This window comes from Scyliorhinus canicula, chromosome 6 (assembly GCF_902713615.1).
Source record: "Scyliorhinus canicula chromosome 6, sScyCan1.1, whole genome shotgun sequence".
Taxonomy (NCBI): Eukaryota; Metazoa; Chordata; class Chondrichthyes; order Carcharhiniformes; family Scyliorhinidae; genus Scyliorhinus; species Scyliorhinus canicula.
Window position 1 is genome coordinate 61,604,381 of NC_052151.1, and position 12,919 is coordinate 61,617,299.

A 12,919-nucleotide genomic window follows, 5' to 3' on the forward strand; every position below is an offset into this window, starting at 1 on the left:
TGTAAAGTCAAAAGATTTCTCAACAATCTGCTTGCAGCGTTTAAACACTTTTGATCTATCCCTCCAGAGAAGAGCATCAGCATTATTTTGACAGTTATATCGTGATGTTTACATAATAAGAGTGTTTCAAAGTGGTTGATGGTTTCGGAATTGTTTTGGAGCGTTCCTGAGAGATGTGATCAGATTCTGTGCATGCTACTTTATTTACCGCATTGCTTTCCAGCTTTGTAAACGGAGGCTGTGGAGGACAGGACGAAAGTTTTACATTTATACCAAACTCAGGAAACCACACAGCTCTTCACAGTCCAGGGCAGATGCCAGATTTGTGGCAAGCAAATCAGAGTGGCAAGTAACTCTTGTGGAAAACCAGGAAAGCTTTCTGCCTCCTTCAACTTTGTGATTTGTGGAAACTGGCAGCAGGAATGGCAGCTTGAAAAAAGTATAGAGTTTGTAAAATAAGCACTGGAACCATGCAGTGAGGCAGCCTATTCAACTTCTCATTGCTCCCACCCAGAGTGAGCTCTCTTTACTCAGATTGGCAGAAAATAGCAAAGTGCAACAAGCAGCCCAAAGAACTGAAGCACATCACAACTGGAGGGACCCCACACACACAAACACCAGTTGGGAGGAGAATAAATTAAGTCCAGCGTATACAGTCTGGAAGAGTATGCAGCTGCCACTTGAACCGCAGCTGGCACTTGAGCCGCAGCCAAGGCCTGAAAGAACCAAAGCAGAGTCCATGGAAGAGGACCTCACCCAGCGAGGGTGACTGGGGGAAGATCAATGATGAGGGGGGGTGGATAGGAAAAGGGAAAGCCCCCACCCCTCCCCCTCCAGCTGCTAGGCCTCCGGTACAGCCTGTCAGCATGCTGCCAAAACAAAGGAGATCACAATTCTCCACGTCAACATCCTTCCCTGTGAGCCTAGCTGAAAAGTAAACATACCTTGGGAAGATGCCTTCTTCATATGCCCAGGGTCGTCTTAGGAGCATATTGGTTGTAAACAAAACCTTCTTCTGACTCCCTACTTTCTCTGTGGTGTGGATACCCATAGGCAAAACTGCAAATAAAAATGAGCTTGAGGGATGTACATTTTTTTTGTTGGTCTGAGGGAGTGGGTGAGAAGTAGACTGTAACCTCTCCAGTCAGGAAGTCTATTGTGTTGAGCAGACCCCAGCACCATTTTAGTGCTGCACTTTGAGAGTAGAAATATGCAAGGTACAGTACAGGCAGTCCTCTGACTTATGCACTATTCCTGAAAATTGGTTCTTACGTCTAAATATTGTAAGTTGGACCTGATTTTCCCAGAACAATGTTATAGCTGCACACAGAACAATGGGCGGGATTCTCCGTTGCCCAACGCCGAAATCATAATTGGTGATTGGGCAGAGAATTAATTCCGATGCCAGAATCGGGGCTGCGCGGTTTGACGCCGGTTTGCGATTCTCCGCCCCCTCCAAACCGGCATCATCGGGATGCACGCCATGCGCAGCCGCAATGCCGTTGGTGCCTCATCGGCCAGCCCACTCGCGATACTCCGCCCCTGATGGGCCGAGCTCCCAATGGCACAGGCACATGTGCTCACCCAAATCGTGAACCTGGCGTGGCAGCTGCAGACTGTGTCCAGTGCTACCACACTTGGCCGGGTTCCATGCCGCTGGCCGGAGGGGTGGGGGGGAGGTGGCTTCTGCAAGGGCTGGGGGAACTGGTGTGGGGTGGCCAGGGGGTACCATATATTAGTACTAAGTCATGCACAAAACCTGAAACTTAGACTGTCGGTGAGAGCCTGTCCACCATCTACAAGGCACAAGTCAGGAATGTAATGGAAAACTCCCCACTTGTCTGGATGAGTGCAGCTCCAATAGGGTAGCATGGTGGTTAGCATAAATGCTTCACAGCTCCAGGGTCCCAGGTTCGATTCCCGGCTGGGTCACTGTCTGTGTGGAGTCTGCACGTCCTCCCCCTGCGTGCGTGGGTTTCCTCCGGGTGCTCCGGTTTCCTCCCACAGTCCAAAGATGTGCGGGTTAGGTGGATTGGCTATGCTAAATTGCCCGTAGTGTCCTAATAAAAGTAAGGTTAAGGGGGAGGTTGTTGGGTTACGGGTATAGGGTGGATACGTGGGTTTGAGTAGGGTGATCATGGCTCGGCGCAACATTGAGGGCCGAAGGGCCTGTTCTGTGCTGTACTGTTCTATGTTCTATGTTCTAACACTTGAGAAACTTGATGCTATCCAACACAAAGCAGCCAGCTTGATGTGCACCCCATCTACAAACATTTGCTCCCACCACCACCGACGAACTGTGGCAGCAGTACGTACCTTCAATAAGATGCACTGCAGCCGTTCAACAAGTCTCCTTCGCGTGTACCTTCCAAACCCGCAACATCTACTGCCTCGAAGGAAAAGGACAGCAGATGGATGGGTACATCACCACCTGCATGTTCTTTTCCAAGTCACATCATCCTGACTTGGTTGTTCCACCACTGTCACTGGGTCAAAATACTGGAACTCCCTTCCTAACAGCGCCGTGGGTGTACCTACACCACATGGACAGCAGCAGTCCAAGAAGGCAGCTCACCACCAGCTTCACAAGGGAACTTTTGGGGTGGGGGAACGAATCCTGGCCTAGCCAGCGCCGTTCACATCCTGTGAAAGAATAGAGGTGTACAAATGGTTTGACCAAATTTGCCTGGGTCACATCAAACATTATTGGACTCCTTTGTTCATTATCGATAAGCGTCCTGAGAGCAAAGAAGATTCTTTGTTTCTCTTCTCCACTACCTTTTCTCCACATCACCTTTAACATAGTTAATCACACTTTACTTCTCTAAATCTCTCCTCTGTGCTGTGACTGGTTCCATTTTTACTCAATCATAGTAATCATAGTGGCTTTTCTTTCCGACATCACACTTTTTGCACCTCTAAAGGCTGTTAACCTGTGATTGCCTTCCTATTCATCATCTACTTTTCTTATCATCTATCTAAGGTCATCTACCTGAACCATATCATCCATACGTGTGCTGGTAGACCCTAACCCCACCCCCTCTGACACCTCTTGTATTGTCAGACTGCTTATCCGATACCCAATCTTGGATGAGTCAGTTTCCTCCAGCCAGACATTGGGCAGATCATTATTGATTGCTGCCACTAGCCCTTGCCACCAATTCCATCTTTTCCCCCAGCTACTGTCTTAGGCTGAACTAGAATTTTCAGAACTTGGGAAACATATTTGTCATTGCAGTAGTTACTGACCCCCAATTTCACTTTACCACAAAGATATCCTAGCTCCGCCTCTGTAATCTTAGCCCACATACTGCTGAAACCATCACTCCCAAATTTGTAACCTCCAGACTCGACGATACCAATGCTGGCCCTGAAGATTCCAGTGCTGTTCTGATTTGTCCTCCCATCCTGAGGTAATTCTGTCTACAGACGTGGACTATAATTCAAAACTAATCGCTACTGTAAGTATGCAATTTAGCCCTGGAAAAGAAAATACTCTAGCTTGTGCAAGAGGCCGAATGGCAACTCGTTTATCTTTCAGGATTTTCAATGAAAGATCCATTTCCACACTTCCATCACAAGGTTGCCTAATACATTTTTGTGACAACACTTCTGATGATTAAGACCTATATCGTATAACTCAAAATGAGTAATGGTTGTGGTTTTGTAATTGTTTCATTGACTAACCACATTCTGTCAATAACGTCCATCATCTTTCATCCTGAAATACATGAGCCATTTGCTGTGGTTTGGTTGCTTTGGATTTTTTAAAAAATCATGTTGGCTACCTTTTCAAGTTTTACTTCGTTGTATGCCACACGAGATATAAGTCAATGGAAATGAATAAAATGGTTATATGACTCAAATTTTGAAAATGCTACCAAACTCTCCTTGGCCAATGAGCAATATATATTATTGCAACGCCACATTTGGAATACTGTGTGCAGTTCTGGTCGCCTCATTTTAGGAAGGATGTGGAAGCTTTGGAAAAGATGCAAAAGAGATTTACAAGGATGTTGCCTGGAATGGAGAGTAGGTCTTACGAGGAAAGGTTAAGGGTGCTAGGCCTTTTCTCATTAGAACGGAGAAGGATGAGGGGCGACTTGATAGAGGTTTATAAGATGATCAGGGGAATAGATAGAGTAGGCACTCAGAGACTTTTTCCCTGGGTGGAACAAACCATTTCAAGGGGACATAAATTTAAGGTGAATGGTGGAAGATATAGAGGGGATGTCAGAGGTAGGTTCTTTACCCAGAGAGTAGTGGGGGCATGGAATGCACTGCCTGTGGAAGTAGTTGAGTCTGAAACATTAGGGACCTTCAAGCGGATATTGGATAGGTACATGGATTACGGTAGAATAATGGGGTGTAGATTAATTTGTTCTTAATCTAGGACAAAAGTTCGGCACAACATCGTGGGCCGAAGGGCCTGTTCTGTGCTGTATTTTTCTATGTTTTTCTATTATATTAAAATTGTACACTGGTAGCCCAGAAATGGGGTGGAGGGACTCGGAGCCTCTGAGTTTAGCACAGTGAGCTAAACAGCTGGCTTGGAATGCAGAACAAGCAGCAGCGTGGGTTCAATTTCCGTACCAGCCTCCCCGAACAGGCGCTGGAATGTGGCAACTAGGGGCTTTTCACAGTAACTTCATTGAAGCCTACTTGTGACAATAAGCAATTATTATTTCCTTAGATTGGAGAAAATTAAATTTGCCTTAAGGGGGTCGATGGAAGGGTTCGCCTGGAGATAGAAACCATTCATTGGCTTCTTCCAGGACAGTTAAGTCAAAAGGGGGAGGGGGGGTGGATTAGGGTTAACTCGAAAAAGTGGAGGCAGAGGGGGGGGGGGGGGGGGGGGGGGGGGGTGTATGGTAGGGAGGGCGGAGCCCGGTCGTTGACTATTTATTGAATTATGCTGGATTCTCCTGTTGGTTATCTGTTGGTTATCTTTTTCATCCTGGTTTTGTTTGATGTTTATTTGTTAATGCCTTAATAGACATATTTTTTTCAAAATGTACAATTCATCTCTAATGAGGATGCGCTAAAAATAGACTTGACACATTTTATGTGGTTGAAAATGGTAGAGGCGATCTAATTATTCAATGTAATTAGAAGGGTCTCTTTTATGCTATTGCTCCCTCCCCTGCTGGGGGTTCTTTTAAGTTAAATATCTAATGTTACACCTGAATCAAGCCTTTATGAGATACACAATTTTTGTTTTTGTAGTTTAGCTGTTTTGAGAATTTAAGGGCAATCATCAAAGTGTGAATCTTGGCCAGCTTTCCCCCTCTGATTTTGAGATTAATTATGCATCCCTTGTTGACACCAGCAACTACTTCAGTATGGATCAGATTTCAAACTTTCTGCAGTACACGCTCTAGTTCCATATCCAGTGTTTAAAAGCAAAATCTCGCCATTTTGTAACAAATCGTCTTTCCCATGATAAAGTATATTCAACACGGTGGCCTAGTGGTTAGCACAACCGCCTCACGGCGCTGAGGTCCAAGGTTCGATCCCGGCTCTGGGTCACTGTCCGTGTGGAGTTTGCACATTCTCCCCATGTCTGCATGGGTTCTGCCCCACAACCCAAAAATGTGCAGAGTAGGTGGATTGGCCACGCTAAATTACCCCTTAATTGGAAAAAATAATTGGGGAATCTAAATTTATAAAAAAAAAAAAGTATATTCAAATGTTGCAGTGACTGCAACTAAACATTTCACTGGAACATCAATATTCTAATTGATTGTTCAGCCTTCCCGGCTGCCTCCCCGAACAGGCGCCGGAATGTCACGACTAGGGGCTTTTCACAGTAACTTCATTTGAAGCCTACTTGTGACAATAAGCGATTTTCATTTCATTTTATATTGGCCACAAGGCGCCTATAATTCTTGCTTTGATTCTCTTTTTTACATTGTGGAGGTTGGATGAGCGGCCCATCGTACACTGGCGAGTGAAATCAAATTATGCTAAACATAAATTTCAAAAGGCTGAAGAAGGAAGGGAAAACTGAGAGAAAATAGGAGTATAGGAGTTCCATAGTGCATTTTCTGGGGAAGAATCTGTCAAAGTAGAACTTTCATTTCGACACAATGCGGGTGCAGGAGTGTGTGCAGAATTTCTCCTTTGGTAACAAGGAGAAAGAAAGTAGTAATTAACAAAGTAATAGTAATATACTAAGAGTAATAAACAAATAGTAATAAACTAATAGTAATGTACTAGTAGTAATATACTAGTAGCAATAAAACAGAAAGGTAAAAGGGAAAGATTTCCTATCCATAGTCAATTTTTCCCATTCATAAGGGAAGAGAAGGTCATGATGTCTGAGTAATTTGACTGAGTGACCTCAACTCTAAACTGGAGAAGAAATTTCATGGTTCCAGGTTGACAACCTTCAGGAACAAAAAGACTGGCGCTAACTTTTAAATTGAATTTTCATGAAATGAAAACAGAAGGTTGCAGTTGTACTGAAATGTTAATTTGTCACTTTCGAAAGTTATCTGCTTAGTGTTGTCACAAGTCGTGGGAAAACAGACTTTTTAATTTGGACTGTGGTGACACAACTGAGAAGATAAGAATACAAAGCTCTGAAATCTCAAAAGACACAACAGTGAAATTCATGTTCACACAAGCAGACTTGCTGAAGTAATGACAACTCTGACAATGGCATTCAGATAAAGTGAAATGAAATTGCAGTGGACACATGTTTTTCATAACTTAAGCAACAGCTATACCTGATACATTGTGTATTGGAAGATTGTGATAGTATTTCTTCCTGAGAAATCAAAGGGAAATGTGGGGATGTGTAGAAATGTTGTTTCTAAATGCGATTGCTGAATTGCTTTCAATTTTTTTATTTGGCTTCCATGGTGATCAGTTCACTGAACTACACTTCTCTCATTTCCCCATCAGTTCATGCTGCCATACTTTATCTCCACCTTGTTCCTCAATTTTCCCCTTACTATTGCCGGAAACTGCTGTTCTGGGTGATTGAAACTGAAATGAAATGAAAATCTCTAATTGTCACAAGTAGGCTTCAAATGAAGTTACTGTGAAAAGCTCCTAGTCGCCACATTCCGGCGCCTGTTCGGGGAGGCTGTTACGGGAAACTGGCCAACCTATACATAGAAATTCCTGATTTTGCAATAGTTTTGTGCAATTGAAGCGTATGAATTTCATCTCGGAGCAGCATCTTTAGGTAAGAGTGAGGGGGTGGTACTGATTTTCAACTTCAAACGTGGACACGAGATTTTTAATTCTGTTTTTTTTAATATAAATTTACAGTACCCAATTCATCTTTCCAATTAAGGGGCAATTTAGCGTGACCAATTCATCTACCCTGCACATCTTTGGCTTCTGGGGGTGAAACCCACGCAAACACAGGGAGAATGTGCAAACTCCACACAGACAGTGACCCAGAGCCAGGATCGAACCTGGGACCTTGGCGCTGTGAGGCAGCAATGCTAACCACTGCACCACCGTGCTGCCCTTTAATTCTGTTAATGTAACATACAGACTCTTGGTATGGTGCGTACATGCAACGAGTGACTAACAAGCTGAATGGTCTTCTGCTTGGTCTCGTACAGTCATAATCCCTGCAATCATTAATGGGAAACTTGCACTTTACAATTGACAGGTGATGGGTGGTGGACAGAAATTTCTTCTCGATGAAGGATGATTACCTCATTTGCATTTATGTTGATATATTGCCGTAACTTGTCTCTTGACTGGAGCACCTACCTAAAAGCAAGTCATTCCATTGGTGGACTTATTTATAAACATCCAAATATCTGCTGTTTATATCCAATTGCTCAAATTCTTCTGGAAATAATGAAATGTTTTGGTTACTGTATTCATGTCATAGAGCTGACAAACAGCCATCATGTTGTTGTACAGCTGGTATAAACCCTCCACTCTTCAGATAACTCAAGAACTGTTCCATATTCACAGGTTGTGAAGATGATACTGATGACATCGAAGAGATGATATAACCCTTGGGGCAAGATAAATTCTGGGTGTCTGAAGACATCATGTACCCGCATGTTAGGAAACCACCTGCAAGAAAGCACGGCTAATTGTTGGCCTAAAAATAAATTCCTGGAGTCCAGTATCCAAGCATTTGTTCTACATTTCATCTTACTGACAGAACCTGTTCATTGGTTGCCCTGAGCACCTCCTGTTCTAATTCATGAGCCAGAGGGATGCAGTCGCTCAGCTTTCTGAAAGGCTACTCATAGCTGCACACAAAGGCCAGACAGAGAATGTGGTGCAGCTCATCAACAAGGGAGCCAAAATAGCTGTCACTAAGGTAACCACATTGAATTGTTTTGTGTCCGTATGTGTTTCTCTGATTTGAATGTTGCCAACCAAATTACCCATTGTAACTACATACACGAAGTAGTATTTAAGCTGACACAAACACACAGCTACTCTCATGTTTAAACGGATAACCCCCTAAGCAGCATTGAATATCTGGGATTTCAGTATTGCATTGCAGTATGGTCTGAACTTTGTAAGACAAGTTTTACATCTGTGCCATATTTATGGAATATACTACAGTATGGAATTAGATCGCCACCAAAATTCACTTATCCGCTATGACACATATAAAATTGAAAGTCCAATCTTCATCAGTTTAAAAAAAATAAAGACCGTCATCCTATTATGCATTTGGGTGTATTTAGTGGGGTTTCTAACAGCCATCCTGTGGTGAGCAGCAACTCCACCCTTATGGAAATACAGAGAACAAACCTGCACTTGTGCAGCACCAACCAATCGCACCAAAGTGGGTTAAACAGCTGGCTTGGAATGCAGAACAAGGCCAGCAGCGCCGGTTCAATTCCTGTACCAGCCTCCCCGAACAGGCGCCGGAATGTGGCGACTAGGGGCTTTTCACAGTAACTACATTGAAGCCTACTTGTGACAATAAGCAATTATTATTATTATTATTATTATTATTATTAATAAACATTACCGACATGTTAACATAAACAAACAACAAAAAGGAATCAGAAATCACCCATAGTCACCATTAACGCATACAGTCTGCTCCTGGTTAAGGTATTTAACGAGTCTAAGGAGCTGGGAGTGTTGCCCCCAACGCTATCACAGGTGTCGATCTCTCTCATCTTGAAGCGGGACAAGGACCAGAGAGCTATGGATCGTACAGGCCGAATTCCCTTTTGAACGTAGACGCTAAATTGCTGGCAAAGATCTTGGCCACACATATAGAGGACTGTGTCCCGGGGGTAATCGGGGAGGATCAGACGGAATTTGTGAACGGCAGGCACCTGACGTCCAACATTAGACGGCTCCTGGATAATAATGATACCAGTGGAGGGGCGCGAGGTTGAGGTGGTAGTATCTATGGATGCAGAAAAGGCCTTTGACCGGGTGGAGTGGAAGTACCTATGGATATTTTAGGCATGTTTGGATTTGGGCAGGTATTTGTGGATTGGGTCAAGTTGCTACATCAGGCTCCGGTGGCGAATGTAAGAACCAACCGGGTCCGGTCAGAATATTTTAGTCTCTGTAGGGGGACAAGACAGGGGTGCCCGCTCTCCCCACTACTGTTTGCCCTGGCCATAGAGCCCTTGGCAATGGCCCTGAGGTCATCGCGTGTTTGGCAGGGGATAGTGAGAGGGGGGTGGAGCACAGGGCCTCACTCTACGTGGACGATTTACTGTTTTATATCACAGACCTGTTGGGGGGAATGGCTGGAATTATGGAGATACTGGAAAAATTTGGGCGTTTTCAGGCTACAAGTTAAACATGGGAAAGAGTGAGGTGTTTGCTATTCAGACATGAGGGCAGGAAAGGAGACTCAGGGAGTTCCCTTTTAAGGTGGTGGGGAGGAGCTTTAGGTATCTGGGGATCCAGGTGGCCAGTGATCAGCCATCCGGTAACATGGACAGCGTCGAAGATGGTCCCATATCCGAAGAGTTTCAGTATGGGGAGGCAACTGGAGCCAGATAACCAATAGGATGCCCAAAGCCCCACTTCAAAGATGCTTGCGAGGGTGACATGAAGGCCCAACATCGATTATTGCAGCTGGAGGAATTAGCTGATGACGGGGCGGGGGTGGGGGGGAGGGAGGGGAATGGCAGGTACTATACACTGTCCTGAGACAGTGATATTTGGAAGAAAGAAGACGACCCTGGCTTTGTTAATTTACATTGCATTTATACACAGATCCAACATACACAGTACAATGTCAGTTGCCTACTTTGTGTGCTCTCGGGAATCAATCTGACTGCTGCTAAGATGAGAGAAAACAGCATTAAGGGAATTAAGTGAAAGCACCAGCTTTTTAATGAAATTAAATGTTTCTTTCCCACGAGGTGCAGGAGGGAACACCTTTCTTCCAGTGATTTTTTTTATTTAGCAGGTTGTGCTCTGGGTTGTTTTGATTGCAAAGACCCTTTAATGCGACCAGCTCATTAGCCTGGCAATTAACCACAGCCCCCCCCTGCCAGGATGTCCAACTAGACAAGATGTGGGGGTTGCCATTCTGCTGCAGCTGGAGGCAGGTACCTTCCTGGGCGCCAACCCAGTATTCAGATATCAGAATTGCGGACTCCACTGTTCGGGGCATGAAGTGAAAATAATATATGTTAATTATTATAAAACAAGCTCCGCCCTAATCATCGGATGGATAACAGAACAGACCAGTGAATCTCAGCCCGATGCCTTCCTCTGCCGTGAATGTGGCAGAGACTGCCCTGCCGGGGTGGGGCTCCTCTTCCACGCCAGACAACCTTTGGAGTAGATTTCGGCATCGTGATACTGGAAGCTACTTTAGAATTAGGGGCAGCACGGTAGCATGGTGGTTAGCATCAATGCTTCACAGCTCCAGGGTCCTAGGTTCGGTTCCCGGCTTGGGTCACTGTCTGTGCGGAGTCTGCACGTCCTCCCCGTGTGTGCGTGGGTTTCCTCCGGGTGCTCCGGTTTCCTCCCACAGTCCAAAGATGTGCGGGTTAGGTGGATTGGCCATGCTAAATTGCCCGTAGTGTCCTAAAAAGTAAGGTTAAGGGGGAGTTGTTGGGTTACGGGTATAGGGTGGATACGTGGGTTTGAGTGGGGTGATCATTGCTCGGCACAACATCGAGGGCCGAAGGGCCTGTTCTGTGCTGTACTGTTCTAAAAAATTCCAAATTCATCAAGAAGGGGACTAACTGCACTAATTAACTACAATGTTGTATTAGTCAAAAGGATCATGAGCTAATTAAAAGGGTAAAAGTTTTTATTCTGCTCACAGTTGTGAAAAGATTCTTGAAACTCAGTTTTTACATAGGCTGAAGTCACCATTGAAGCATCTGTGAATACCAAAACTCGACTTGAAATAGTAAAAGCCTACAGAGCTGTATTTTTTAAAAATCTGAATTCATTCTCCACTTTCCTGTGTTGCTTAGATACCAGACATTCTTTTAATCGGGTACCTGAAACAGATCTATAGCTTGCCTCTGAGCAGTTATGAAAGAGTCTCTGTTCCCTGATGCTGTAAACCTGTTTCCTTAAGCTCCAAAGGAGTTCTCATTAGGGGTTTCAGGATATAGAAATGGTTCTGTATGTAGCTCTTTTGGTATTGATTGTTTGAGTTCAAATCCAATGATCATGCGTGCCCATTATTTTATATCAAGCTAATCGATAACAGAAAGAAGACGGCCTTAAGATCCAGAGAATCCGGGATAGCATGGTGGGGCAGTGGTTAGCACTGCTGCCTCACGCGCCGAGGACCCGGGTTCGATCCCAGACGTGTGGAGTTTGCACAGTTTCCCCGCGTCTGTATGGATCTCACTCCTACAACCCAAAATTGCTAAATTGCCCCTTAATTGTAAAATAAATTGGGTATTCTAAATTTGTTTTTTAAAAAAAGATCCGGGCGGCACGTGGCGCAGTGGATAGCACTGTAGCCTACGCCGCTGAGGACCCGGGTTCGAATCCCAGCCCAGGGTAACTGCACTTGTGGAATTTGCACATTTGCACATTCTCCCCGTGTCTGCGTGGGTTTCACTCCCGCAACCCAAAGATGTGTAGGTTAGATGGATTGGCACACTAAATTGCCCTTTAATTGGAAAAAAAATTGGGTACTCTAAATTTATTTTTAAAAAGATCCTCCGAATCAATGCAAATTGTAGATGTTGACTCTTAGAGTGCAAATAAGACACTGTAATTATATTTGTATTACATGTACTGGTACATATACATGTATATGTACCAGTACAGCAGGAGATTTATAACACTATTTGAGGCTTAATTCAGGCGAGGGCGATCACGCTATACTGGAGTGTAGAGCTCTGAGGATTGAAGATGGGAGAGCATTTTATAAGTCACGCTTCCTTCAACTTTTCAATTGTGCTTGCTTTAAAATGGAAAAATCTGGATAAGCAATCATTTTTTATTTTGTTTGTGTGATGTTCTTTGTGTTGCTTATTTAGGGTGGATTGCGAAGTGTTCCGCAAAAACCACAGTATAGCTTTTACTTAAACAAAGCTAAGATTTTATTTACACGACTAAACTGGGTCCTTTTCAAATACAAAAATTGACCAATATATCTAACTACACTCACCAACTGCTAATCTCACTAACTGGTATAACTAAAATCTAACCTTCTCACATTAACTGCAGTGATGACCTTCACCAGCTGTCTCCTGCTCACACTCCTCCCCTAAGGTCTAGCATCACTGCTTTATATAGTAGTATCTGCAGCTCCCTCTAGTGGCTCTTCATGGTACTACATTAACCCTTGATAATTCTGATAATACCACAGTTTGGTTGTGTCTGGGAATTGTTCTGTGTTTGACTCCTGCCCACTGTGGGCTAGTATAGGTTGACCAGTTTGTGAAAACTGGACTTGCGAAGCTCTGGCTGGGCTCTGTGGTTGGCAACAGTGTTGCAAGTACGTAAGTCAACCTCTGCTTGC

The 12,919-nt window shown here is 44.2% G+C and overlaps 1 protein-coding gene across 6 annotated transcripts in view; it reads left to right on the forward strand.

Annotated features, from left to right (window-relative positions):
• The window catches only part of ankrd6b (ankyrin repeat domain 6b), a 287,955-nt gene that overhangs the window by 193,345 nt on the left and 81,691 nt on the right, over positions 1–12,919 (forward strand). For all 6 annotated transcript variants that reach the window (XM_038799352.1, XM_038799357.1, XM_038799354.1 and 3 more), the window contains exon 3: positions 7,948–8,305. In XM_038799352.1, coding sequence (XP_038655280.1) covers positions 8,186–8,305 — 120 coding nt within the window. In that variant the 5' untranslated portion in view covers positions 7,948–8,185. The remainder of the gene's footprint in view (positions 1–7,947; positions 8,306–12,919) is intronic.